This window comes from Hippopotamus amphibius, chromosome 12 (genome assembly GCF_030028045.1).
Source record: "Hippopotamus amphibius kiboko isolate mHipAmp2 chromosome 12, mHipAmp2.hap2, whole genome shotgun sequence".
NCBI classification, from domain to species: domain Eukaryota; kingdom Metazoa; phylum Chordata; class Mammalia; order Artiodactyla; family Hippopotamidae; genus Hippopotamus; species Hippopotamus amphibius.
The window spans coordinates 9491779-9504696 of NC_080197.1; the positions used below are offsets into that span (position 1 = coordinate 9491779).

General features: G+C 46.8%; 1 protein-coding gene across 3 annotated transcripts in view; it reads left to right on the forward strand.

Annotated features, from left to right (window-relative positions):
• The first annotated feature begins 3319 nt into the window (after positions 1-3319).
• The window catches only part of ZFP64 (ZFP64 zinc finger protein), a 77046-nt gene continuing 67447 nt past the window's right edge, over positions 3320-12918 (forward strand). Inside the window, exons 1-2 of one of the 3 annotated variants that reach the window (XM_057702436.1) lie at positions 3320-3522; positions 6370-6609. In XM_057702436.1, the coding sequence (XP_057558419.1) occupies positions 3477-3522; positions 6370-6609 (286 nt within the window). In that variant the 5' untranslated portion in view covers positions 3320-3476. The remainder of the gene's footprint in view (positions 3523-6369; positions 6610-12918) is intronic. The other 2 variants (XM_057702435.1, XM_057702434.1) reach the window with 2 other exon arrangements.

A 12918-nucleotide genomic window follows, 5' to 3' on the forward strand; every position in this document is an offset into this window, starting at 1 on the left:
GATGTAAATACTGGTTATCTCTGGTGAGTGGGGTCTCAGGTAGCCATGTACTGTGTAATTTTTATAAACAATGATCATAATAGTACCCCAGAAAGGAGATTTTAAAAACAGCAGGTAAGTTATAATCACATTTTTATAAAATCTATAAAAGTACAACTTCTGTGTTTACCTTTGCATATGTATACAGACACATACATACATATATGAGGGTGAGTCAAAAATGATCCGCACTCTGGCTGTAGAATTTATAGAAGTTTTAATATAACCGGAGTGTGGATCATTTTTGACTCACCCTCGTACAAAAAGAAAAGAAAAAAAGACTTTAGGTATATTCATCAACCAAAATGTTATTTCTGGGTAGTGAATTACAAATGAGTTTTATTTTCTTCCTTATATTATTCTGTATTTTTTCTAAATTACTAACCAAGAACTTGTAATACTCATAATAAGAAAAACAAGTACAGAAAGCAAACAACAAGAAATGAAAAAAGGACATTTTAAGACCAGAAAAATACCACTGCAGTGATCCATGTCTGCAGTAGAGAAAGTCTGGCTGGGCATTGTAGCAAATGGTTAAAATGGCGCTGATGGACATACATGAATTCATTCAACAGCAAAAACTGTATTGAGGCCCCACACGCCGGGCCCTGTTCCAGGCTCCCGTGATACAGGGTTAGTAAAAGAAGCCAGGTCCGTGCTTTCTCAGAGCTTACAGTCTGGAGGAGAGACAGATAACAACCAAGTATAAATAAAAATAATAATAGCTAGGATTCGTAGCCCAGATATACTAATGTTGCCCAGGCACTATTCTAAGCACTTCATATGTATTGACCGGTTTCCTCTGAAAAAACAACTTACTGAAGTAGATACCACTATTATCTCCAAATTATAGAAAACCAAGATACAAAGCAGTTGAATCTCCTGCCCAACGTCACCCAACTAGTTAACAGTGAAGCAGCTCCAGGATTTACACTGCCTTGGAAGAGCCTGACTTCAGGGCCTACAGACTTAACCATCCATTGATAAGTCCCAGACTTGTATCATGGTAAGAATTACCTGAGGCACTTGTGAAATATATGCAAATTACCAGGTCTTGCCCTAGGAAATTCGGATGCAGTTGGCCTGGGTTGGGACTTTAGAATTTGTTCTTTAGCAAGCCCCCTTGGTGTTTCTTCTCTTTAGTCAAATATAAAAAAAATATTGCTCTCAACAAAAGGAGTCTGTGGCAACAGAATTCTGCATGATGCTTACCTCTCTGGGCTTGGGGAGCTGGGGTAGCATTGACTGGGAAGGGGATGAGGCTGGAGATGTTCTGTATCTTCATCCAGGTGGGGATTACCTAGGTGTGCACATATGAAAACATTTATCAAGCATTAAAAAGTAAATACTGCCCTAAGCTGCAGTGCCTTTCTGGATCATATTGGCTAGTAGTAGGTATAATGAAGGTGATGTGTAGAGAGAGTACCAAGGGGGGTAAGTGCTTTAGATAAGAGACAGAAAAGGTCTCCCAGAGAAAGTGACATTCTATTTGGCCCTGGATGACAGAAAGAAGCCAGTCCTGCAAAGTCCAGGGAAAAGCAATCCAGGCAGAGGGAGGAGCCGATGCAGAGCTCCTGGGGCAGGGAGACCTGGTCGTGTCCGAGCAGTAGCAAGGAGGCAGGTGTGGCTGACCTGAGGCAACGCTGGGGGAGAGTGGTAAGACTTGCAGCGGGACTGGTGGGCAATGTCCAATTCCCATCTAGCTCAGTCCTGCGTCAGGGCTCTTGCTCCCGCCGATTCCACAGGCTGGAATTGCCCTCCACGCAGCCACTTCATTCAAATATTACCTGCTCAGATAGGCCTTCCCTGACCATTCCCAAAGCCACTATCACACCCTTGTTTTCTGTCTTCTGAGATCATATCACTATCAAGAAATTACACTGCTGATTTGGCTATTTAGTGTTGACTGCATTGCTAGCCACTAGCCAAGTTCTCTTAGAGAGGCACCAAAGAGTTTGGATCACCCTTGTACCTCTCGGGGCTAGCACAGTGCCTGACACATTGCAAACGCTTATAAGTAAATGGTTGCTGGAGGAATGAACAAACCCTTAATGGAAGCAGCGGGGTAATTCCATTTTTATAAAAGCCCTATTTACTGAGAGCCTACTATGTGCCAGGCACTAGGCCAAGTCACTGGGGATGGATGTATCCGTGAGGCAAAGAGATTTTTATTTTCAATCCCATGTTCATGGGGGTTTATTGAATGTAAGGGGCAAGGGAAAACATTGTCATCTACCTCTATAGACAAGTATACAGAATGATGGATGGATTGATAGAAAGATACAGATAGAGATGCTCCAGATATACAGTGTTAGATTTGGTAAGTTCTAAGAAGATAAAGCAAACCGGAAGGAAACAGGGAGCCACTGGGTGGTAGAGGAGGGACTGCAGGATTAGAATGGGAATTTGAAATCAAGACCTGAAGGCGTTAAGCAGGGTGGCAGGTGGATACAGAGGGAACGGTAAGTATTAAAGCCCTGAAGCTGAAGAGTGCTTGGGGCTGACGCCTGAGGCAAGGAGAGAGTAGCAGAGACATGAGGTCGGGCGAGCGGTCAGATCAGGGCGGGCAGCGTCCACCAATATCAGTAACTTCACCTTGTAACTTAGACATGCTCATCCTCGGGTCTCACCCCAGACCCACTGAGTCAGAAACTCTGGGGTGGGCCCAGCAGTCTCGGTCCTAACAGGCTCTCCAGGTGACTGTGATGCCCACACAAAGTTGGCCGACCCCTGGAGCAGGGGGCCTCCAGCGACTGAGCCCCGTTGCTACTCAGGCACGTGATCACGGTCCTCTTTATTTCACTAGCTGGGCACGGCACCCGCCCGGCGCTCTGCTGATTTGCCGGGCGCCGACGCTCAGCCAGGCTTTCTCCCAAGCCCGCGGTGCCCCGTGCTCCCACCCACCTGCAACCCGACTCGGTCCTCTCTGCAAACCACCCGGGCGACCCAGGGGCGACACGGCTGCCCGGCCACCGTGGGGACCAGACGCCCAGGGCGGCAGGTGCAAAGGCGCCCGAGCGCGCGAGGCCAAACACGCCGGCCCAGACCGCAGGGGTGCGATCCCGGCGCCCGCTGCTGCAGCCCAGGGAGCGCATCCCTCGCCGCCCGCGGTCGCCCAACCTGCCGCGACGCGCGCGCGCCATCCGGATCCCGGGGGATTCCGCGGGTGCGGGGCCGCGCGGCCCGGGCATCGGGATTGGCCCGCTGCTTCCCCCGGGAGCCGCTGATGCAAAGCCAGGTTGGGGCGGCGGGCCCGGCCAGCGCCCTCTAGGCAGCGGAAGTGGAGCTTGCTTTACATCCGTCCTCCCCGCCTCGCAGAGTTGGGAGAAGGAAGGCTGGGGGGTGTGGAAAAATAAAAGGAAAAGTCCTTGCACCATGTAGACCCGCGCCCCCTACCCTGGCACCCCGGCCGGCCGGGGACCTCCCAGCCTGCGGCCATGAACGCGAGCAGCGAGGGCGAGAGCTTCCCGGGCTCTGTGCAAAGTAAGTGCTTTTCCGGGCGCAGTGCGCGCTCCGGGGCCCAGTGCGCGCTCCAGGGCCCGGGCCCAAGCACGTCTGCGACGCAGCTAGCAGGCCCGGGGCCCCGAAATCGGGGTGACGGCCCGGAACCAGCGTCTCGGGGACCGCGGCGGGCGCGCCGAGCGGGAGGCGCCGGAGTGGGCTCGGGGTGGGGGCACCCAACCCGGCGCAGGGCGGGGGGCGCTCTCCAGCCCTGGAGAGCCCTTGGAAGGGAACCGTGGGGGAGGGCACGCCGTTCAGACAATCGCCACCCCCTCGGGGCACTCCCCGCCCCCGGCGGAGTTTGGAGGTGGATTTGGGGTAACCGCGGCAACGCCGATGGGAAAACTTCTGTTTCGGTGGCCCCAGATCCTTGAAGTCTGGGGCTCGGAGGACTTCACGAGGTCCGGCCGGCTGGGCTTGCCGGTTTCCTGCAAAGCCTTTTACACATTAAAGGTGGAATCTGAATGGGGAACGGGACCGTGGTCGTTTTCTTTGAGTTTGGGGTTCATTTTAATTTTCTTGAGGAGGACAGCCTTTTTCAAGTCCATGGTTTCGCCGGCGCATTGTTCCGCAAAGTATGGACCAGGGACTGAGTGCAAACCAGCCACCTGGGAGCTCGAGCGGTTATTTAAAAAAAAAAAAAAACAACTCTCTGCGCCCCACCCACCAGGTGGCCGGGCAGGGGTTGAGGCGAGGAGGGCGGCCTTGCCCTGGGCGACTCGGATGCACGTCAAGTTTGAGAACCCCTGGCACCTAGTAAGCGCTTAGCTTCCTAGCTGTTACTGTTAATAATTTTGAAGGCATTGGCTCCCAAACTTGACTGTATCCCATGCATAACTTGTGAAAAGCGCAGATTTCCCAAAACGCCGGCCCCCCTTCACCCCACCACCATTATGACTCAGTATCTCCGAAATGAGACTCAGACCTGTCCATGTTTAAACAGCCCCCAGCCCTCCTCTTCTGATGCAGGGATAGATTCGGAGAACTTTGCAAAGATAAAGGAATTTTTTTTATTGGTGATGCGCACAAACTGTACCCAGTGTTTTTCACTGGGTCTCAGTTAATTCTCATTGTAAATTTTCAAAGGGGGTAGTATCGAATTCAAATAGGGCACCTCAGTAATAACCCCACCAGGTGACATGCTGGGGGATGGGGATCCTTGTGCTGGCCTTTTACAAGCACCATCTCATTTAATGCTCATAACCATCCTATGAAGCAGAAACTTCTCCCTATTTCTTCCTGGGCATCAGCCCTATTTGATCATTAAGGAATCTTCAGCGATGCAGTCACTACATCTCTTGGTTCCTTGTCTTCCTCTTAGCTTGGGCACCAAGCTTCCTCCTGTAGCTACAGGAAGGCAGTGTTCCAGAGGAGAAGAAAAGGGTTCATTCCTTCCATCCACTGATTTCAGTGTTTGCAAGATGGATTATAAAACATTACCATGCTAAGCACAGAGTATCTCTTTTTACCAAGTCAACCAAATTGTATTTCTGCACAGAGATGTCTTATCTTGGTTGGAAGGGGGAAATTTGACATAATGCAAATATTTTATAAATTTTCAAAAATTGTGATGCATGGATACCAACCATGTACGCACAAAGGTAGTTCTCGTACTATTTAGACTTGGGGAAAATTGGGAATAATAAACAGACCTTACAGTTACTGAGAAATTATGAGGCCTGGAAAACATGGAATAATTTGTTGTCATTAAATAATTACATTTATAAAGAAATTTTAGTGATATAGCACTATGCTTGTGCGGTAGTATGTGGGAAAAAATTAATTTACAATGCAATATGACCTTAAACAATTTTTAATTGAAAATGGAAGAAAATATTTTGTAATTTTCATGTTACTCATAGGTGGAAAGATTGTGAGTGATCGCCCTCCTTGCTTCTTTTCCAAATTTTCGGTTATAAACACACGTTTCCTTGCAATAAGGCAAAGAAAATTTTTAAAATAAAAATTAAGGTAATCATATTAGTTAGAGACTTATTAATTGTATTTCTTTATTTAACAAACATTTATATAGCACTTTCTAATATAGTGCCAGGACTGTGGTAAGTGCTTTGCAAATGTTAATACAGTATTAACTCTTGGTATTATAACTATTGTGAAATAATGCCTCTGTCAGTTAGGAATGAATTTTGGTTACAAATAATGAAACTGAACTATACTGGCTTAACGGGAAAGGTAGGGTTGGTTCAGGGGATCAATGAAGTAAGCTTTTGTGAGAGCTTCCCATTTACCTCATGGTTACAGTATAGCTGCAGAAGTCCCTGGCATTACATCTGCATTCAAGGCCAGAAGAAGAGGTGGACAGTGCCAACTATGTCAACTCCCTTTTTATCACAAAAGCCACACTTTTTCCAGAAGCTCCTCCAACATTGTGCTGGAGGGGTTCCCAAGTATGTAATGGACCAAGATTATATAGACTAGTGGTTCTTGTGTTGGGGGAGGGAGTTGGAATAGCAGGGGCATTGATTTTCATAATGACTGGGAAGTACAAATACCTTTTATTGGACTAGGAGATGGCTGCTGGTCCTTTGAAGTTCAGGATAACCCTGCACATTGAAGAACTTTCTTGCATAAAATACCACTAGTGCCCCTGTAGGCAAATAATCAGGAGCATCACTTGGGTCTGGGTATATTGCTGCTGGGACAGAACTGGGACTCTGTTTGCAAGAAGAAGAGGGGAGTGGAATAGGTATTGGACCAGCAACTAGTCATGTCTGCCACCATGCCCTTTTTTCTTACCATGAATCTGGTTTGTGTTGTAATTTCAAGCTGTTTGGAATTAATCTGTGACTTTCCCTTTGTCCCATGGAGTTCCAGGTGGCACAACAGTGCTGGTTGAGCTGACGCCTGACATCCACATCTGCGGCATCTGCAAGCAGCAGTTTAACAACCTGGATGCCTTTGTAGCTCACAAGCAAAGTGGCTGCCAGCTGACCGGCACATCCGGGGCAACACCCAGTACGGTACAGTTTGTATCGGAGGAAACGGTGCCTGCCACCCAGACTCAGACCACTACGCGAACCATCACCTCGGAGACCCAGACGATCACAGGTATGGCTGGGGGGTGGGGGAGTCACTTAGAGCTGGCCTGGCTATGTCCCAAACGCCTCGACAGAACTAGTTAAAAATATAGATACCCAAGGCCCACCCCCTAGGGTTGCTGATTCATTATTTTTAACAAGCTCCACTGGGAAGCCAGCTGCCTAGCCAGGTTTGAGAACTGCTAGGTTAAAACATTGAGTGGTAGCAGTTATAAATTGTTGTCACGTGCGAAACAAAACTAACACAAACACCAGGTTTCTAAAACAAAAACCTGTATACTAAGAAAAAAACATACTTGCAGGAGATGGAAAAAAGGAAAAGGTGATTATTTTGGGTGGTGGGAATATGTATTATATTCCTGAATTTGCATTATTTGTGTAAGGGACAAAAAAATGTTTATAAAAAGGTGTTAAACTATAAACAGGCATTGATGCCTCCCTTTCCCTGTGCTGCTAACCAGGAAAACAGAAAAGTTCGTCCTAGTTCTTGGTTGTGTCCAAAATAAATTGCAGATGGATCCAAAATTTAAATGTGCACAATGAAACCATCAAAGTTCTAAAGTAAAAATTATACACACACACAGAGACACACACACACACACACCCCTATATTTATTCCTCTACAGTCTGCCTTAAGGGACCAGACAGATAACTAAAAATAGGAAGTAACCCATTTATGAGATAGTTGGTAGACACACTGCTGGAGCCAGTGGGGAAATGGAGAATGTATTTGTTAGCTAAAGGCATTTGAATTTTTAAATTAAAAAATACATTTATTAATACTGTGTCTCCCAAAGAAGACAGTTTGTAGGACCCCTCCCCCAAAAGAAAAAGAATCATGTTGTGTGGTTGCAAATAAAGTTTTACCATTTTTCCAAAGTAAAAACAATGTATAAAAAAGTCTAAAGACAACTGAGGAAAAAAAAATGCAGCACATGTATCACTAAGGCCTAATGTCCCTCATAAATAAAGAACTCCTAAAAATCAATAAAAGAACCAACTGGAAAAGTCAGCAAAGAGCAGCAGATGACATTCAAGAGGCGCTAAACATAAAACGATGCTCCATTGCCTTAAGTAATTAAAGAAATGCAAATCAAATACTGCTTTCCTTTCCTTTCTGGAGATGTAAACTCATATAAGCTGGACAATTTTGTGATATCTTTCAAACTTTAAATCTTACATTTAAAACCTTTCAAATTTTAAAATTTATAGAAACAGGTTTACCCAGTAAGTGCACTTCTGGGTATCCTATAAAACTTGATACACAAATGTACAAGGGTATTTGCTTACTAGTATACTATAAAGAAAATGGAACCTTTGTATGTATATGTCAAGAGGAAATTAGATGAAAAAATACCGGGCTTCCTAGGTGGCGCAGTGGTTAAGAATCCGCCTGCCAATGCAGAGGTCACGGGTTCGATCCCAGCTCCAGGAAGATCCCACATGCTGCCGAGCAACTAAGCCCGTGTGCCAAAAAAAAAAAAAAAAAAAGAAAAAATACCAGAGATGAATAGTGAATAATAATCTAATAATTTGTTGGATGAATAAATTTGGATAATGGGATATCACTTAGCTTTGAAAAAGGGAGCTAGATCTGTGTACAGACATAGATTCTCAAGGTAAGGGTAAAAAAGCATATAGGTGCATACGTATAATATTCAAGGAAAGCTTCTAGAGCAGGAATGAGGCAAGTAATGTTACTGAGAGAAGTAAACTGTGCATAAGGCGTTAGGGAATGGTAGGGACTGTGGTAGAGAAGGCTGTTTTTTGGATCCAATCAGTTAGATATTTGGGTTTTTCTGAGAAACTGAAAAATGTAAAATTTCCCAAACTTTAAAATTTTGTTGCCCAAACAAAATACATCTATGAGCCTGATTGAGTCTACTAGCAGTTTCTGGCTTGTTCTCAATATTTAACAAATAGTCAGTCTGGAGCTGAGGTGTAGAGAACGTCTGAAGTGAGGGTACCAACTTTTACCTTATCAATTGTATAGTATCTGAATTTTTTGGCAATAAGCAAAGTTTTGTGGCTGTTTCCTTAATACATCCAAAATGATGTTTCTGCTGAATTTGTTAAGCATTGAAGTATAATTGACCACCTTACAAACTTTAATACGATTACCTTGAGGTCTTCCCACTTGCTCCTGAGTTTATCTTAACTCTCATCTCAGAGGAAGTCACGAAGACAGTGTTAAAACTGAAAACCCCCTTAGAGATGGGCCTGGTACAACCTTCTCATTGTACAGCTGGACAAAATGATGCTGCAGGTGGGGATGAGACATGGCCAAGGTCCCACCACAGGTTTAAGACAGTCCTGGGACTTAAGTGCTTTGCTCCTTATCTTTGTGGGTTTTTTCCCTGAAGACTTAGTGTTGGGTTCCCTGTCCTCAAAAACAAACTCCCAGTAACCCCAGACACCAGGGGTGAAGCCTGGGACACAAGGACCCAGTGTGAGGAGGCCTCAAGGCCCACACTTTATTTGTGGCCATTGCATCTTTCTGGCTTCTGAGCCTTTGTGTATGCTGTTCCCTCTGCCTGAAATACCTTTCCCACCTTTACCTGGCTCACGCCAACTCAACCTCAAAACTTTAAAGTTCGTGACAGTCAGCACACAGAGCATCTGGCTTCATCTCAGGACAGTGCCCTCCCCTCTGAAGTAGCCATGATGATGTCCTTTCTGTTTCCCAAATGAGCCACATTTCCTCCAGCCTCGAAGCCTTTGCATATGTTGTTCCCTCTGCCTAGAACTGACTTAATGCTTGTGCATGTGTTAGAGCTGGGCTGAAAGGCATCTCCTCAAAGAGCCCCTCTTTGACAACACACACGCACGCACACTGTTCTCCCGGAGCAGGTCAGGTCCCCGTACTTAAATGATTCTTTGCAGCACACACTGAAGGTCTGTCCCATCGCTGAACCGTAAGCACCACAGGGTCGGGGGCTGTGCCCCTCGTGTTCACCATGAATCCCCAGCACCATATTCTAGGCACTTATTCTTTGTGGAGTGAAAGCCCGAGTGCCCACATCTCACATCCATCTGTGAAACTTACCCCACACCAAACAACTGCCCCTTCTTCTGTTCTAGTTCTTTGCTCAGATGTGTTCACCCTCCTCAGCACTTCCACTGCCCTGCCGTCATTCACTCTGGCCATGCCTCGGTTTCGCCAGCTGTCCTGTACACTCAGGCCCGGTGTGGAGCCCTCTTTGAGCCCAGCTCACGATGGTACCCGCTGCACAGAGTTGATGGGAGCTCCAAGCTCCAGAGAGGGACTGCTGGACCTTTATCCCAGTCTTCCACCCTGGGCAAGTCACTTACTCTGCTTAGGACTCCTCACCTGTAGAAAGGGATTATAATGGTACTTAATACTATTAGGTAGTAGAATTCGGTTCCTGATACCTAATATCATCGGGTTATTGTGAGGACTCTGCAATAATTCTCATAAAGAACCTGGGACAGTCATTGGGCTCAATTAAACGACCGCCTTTATTCATGTAGAGACTGATGGGCAGGGTGAGGTTTGCAGGACGCCGCATCTCTGCCTGACCCAGCTGCTCTCCCTGACCGCACCTGCGTCTCTGCCACAAAACAAGCAGAATCTTGCTTTTTTTTCCCTTTCTTTTACACTATTTAGTTTGGTTTTCTGGGTCCAAATCCCACCAAGTTTGAGCCTCCATGTTGCATGAGCTGCAGTTCCCAGAGCTGCCTGTGGACCAGGATCCCCAGGGAGCTTGTTAAAGATACTGGTGCCCAGGCTGCACCTCTGAACCCGAATCTCTGAGGCTCAGGCATCTGCATTTTTAACAAGCTCCCAGGGGATTCTGGGCCTCGACCCAGTTGGAGAGTCACTCACTGCCTGAGGCCACAGTCTGACCCCCAACCCTGGCAGATTCCTCCAGATACCCGCACCCAGATGTGGTCCAGGGCTGTTTCTCCCTCTTCGGTCCTTGGTTAAACCAAACCCTTCCCCACTCAGCTCATATGTCTCCTCTCAGCCCAGTAATAGTTGGATGTAAAGTAAAATTTATTCTCTGCCTGCTGGATTTGAAAGCTGCCTATTGTTTTGCATTTGATTTGAGAACTTTTCTATAAAAGCAGTAAAATTAGATATTGATGCTGGCAAAAAAAAAAATTGCATCTGCCATGTATTTTCTAAGTTCACAGCTTAAAATCATGGGGCGTTGGAGTCAGGTCCGCAAGTATGAATCTTAGGGCCTTAGGAGCTGTGTGACCAATGCAAATTATGAGAGCTCTTCATGTCTCATTTTTAAAGTGGGGACAAGAATAAATAAAAAGGCCACAGAATTTGGTAGTGAAGAGTCTGGGGTCCCAAGCCAGACAGCTTAGGTTCAAATCCCAGCTACATCACTTACTAACCCGGTAACCTTGGGCAGGTGACTTAGGGTCTCTGTGTCTCTGTTTCCCCGGCTGTAAAATGGGAATGATGACGGTACTCACCTCAGAGGGTCCCAGCCGGGCTGCCAGGGGCTCCTACATGGAAGACACTTAGAGCTGTCAGGGTTAGCTCTCATTACTTACCAAATCAGGGGCCGTGAAAATTAAGTGCAACAGCACACGGAACATTTTGCACAGGGCCTGGCTCATTGGCAAGCCCCCACAAATATTATTGAATATTCACAGTTGATTTATCAGTGGGCCTAGAATGATCTATCCCACTTCTTCTGGTTATTTTCTACTTTTTGAGGTCCCAGGTTAAAAGTCACCTCCACCTAGAAGCTAGCCATGATTTCTCCCCTCCCCCTCTCCACCCCTAAGGTTAGGTTCTTCACTGCTTCCCCGCCTAGCACTTATCACAACTGCAATTAATTTGTTATTTGGTAACAAGCAGTCTTTAGCCAGAGAAGTGAATTCAGATGCTCCTGGGGATCAGGCAGTGGCAGGAAATGCAGCAGCAGATCCACTGTGATGGAGAGCGGGTGGGCCTGTGGACAACAACAGAGAAGGAGGAAAGAGCCCGAGAGCCAGGAAGCATCGTCAGCTGGGCCTTGGTGTTGCCGGGAGCTGGGCTGACTCTCCCCTGTGGGCCGTGCTGTTCTCCTGTTGAACACAAACAATTTCACAGCATCTACATGAGACAGGGCCACTCTGACTGGTGGGACAGGAGGAAAACAAATCCCTCTGCCATCACACCTGAGCCACAGAATCCCAGACATCCTCTCCTCCCTCGCTGGTCTGAGTGACGCTGCCACTTTGCCTGTTACAGCTTTAGCCTTCCCTGCTTCTAGGTAATAGTTATTACCTAGATCAAATCACAGACTTGTTCCCACTTCCTGACAGCCTCCAATGCAGGCTTCCTTGAACCATCCCCACAAAATCATCTAACATGAGCCCCAAACCTCTAATACACTAAGTTCTTTCTAGCACCCTGTTACTGAGACCCTCCATGGCTCCCAGCTCCCATGGTGTGAGATTTCCTTCACTGTAATGAATAATCAACCTGTTCAACTACAGGTGTGTCCCTGGTGGTCTTTGGCCAGAGGTAATTGATCTGGGGAAGACCCAGCCCACCAAGTTGATTTTGAAAGCCTTAAAAAAAAAAAATCTGATGGCTCAGTTTGGCCTGTGGGCCCCAAAGTAGTGGTTCAATTTCTAGTTTACTAGACTGTAAATCTCCCTGGAGCAGGGACGAATTAGTCTTGTTTTCCTGCTGCCCAGCACCAGGCCTGGCACGTCCTAGGCACTCAGTAAAACAGTTACCAAGTGAAGGCAGGAAAGGGCAGCTGTAAGGATGACATTTGTTCACGTGCATGACATTCATGGCGTGGCATCCACCCCATCGTGCGGGCCCAGTGAGGACAGCTCTGGGACTGTCGTGCACCAGGTGCTGGAGCCAGGATAATGGAGATGCTTCCCTTGGAGAATTCCAAGCCCGTCGGGGAGGGGAGGAGAATTTAGTTGTAAGACATGCAAACCCAGCCATCTATGACAAGCACAGCCTTGTGCAAAGAGCTCATGGAGTAGATTGGTCCCAACGGGGAAAGCCAGGGGAAGAAATGATGAGAGAGATCAAATGTATAATAGGCCTTGAAAATCTCACCCACCTTTGGGAGGAAGGTGGTGGGAAGGGGGGGCATTTCCTTCTGGTGGTCTGGAGGTGGAGAAGCTGATCTTGCTTGTGATGGCAAGATCTGATAACAGTGGCTGGAGATGACACGGGGAGCATGGGGTAGCAGGCCTGCTTTGATCTGGCCTTTATTCTGAAGGAGCTGGGGAGCCACGGAAGGTTGTGGAGTTTTTAGTAAGACAAATGATGTAAGGATTTGACGGGAAATCTGGCAAGAATAATAGCTAATTCTCATGTACT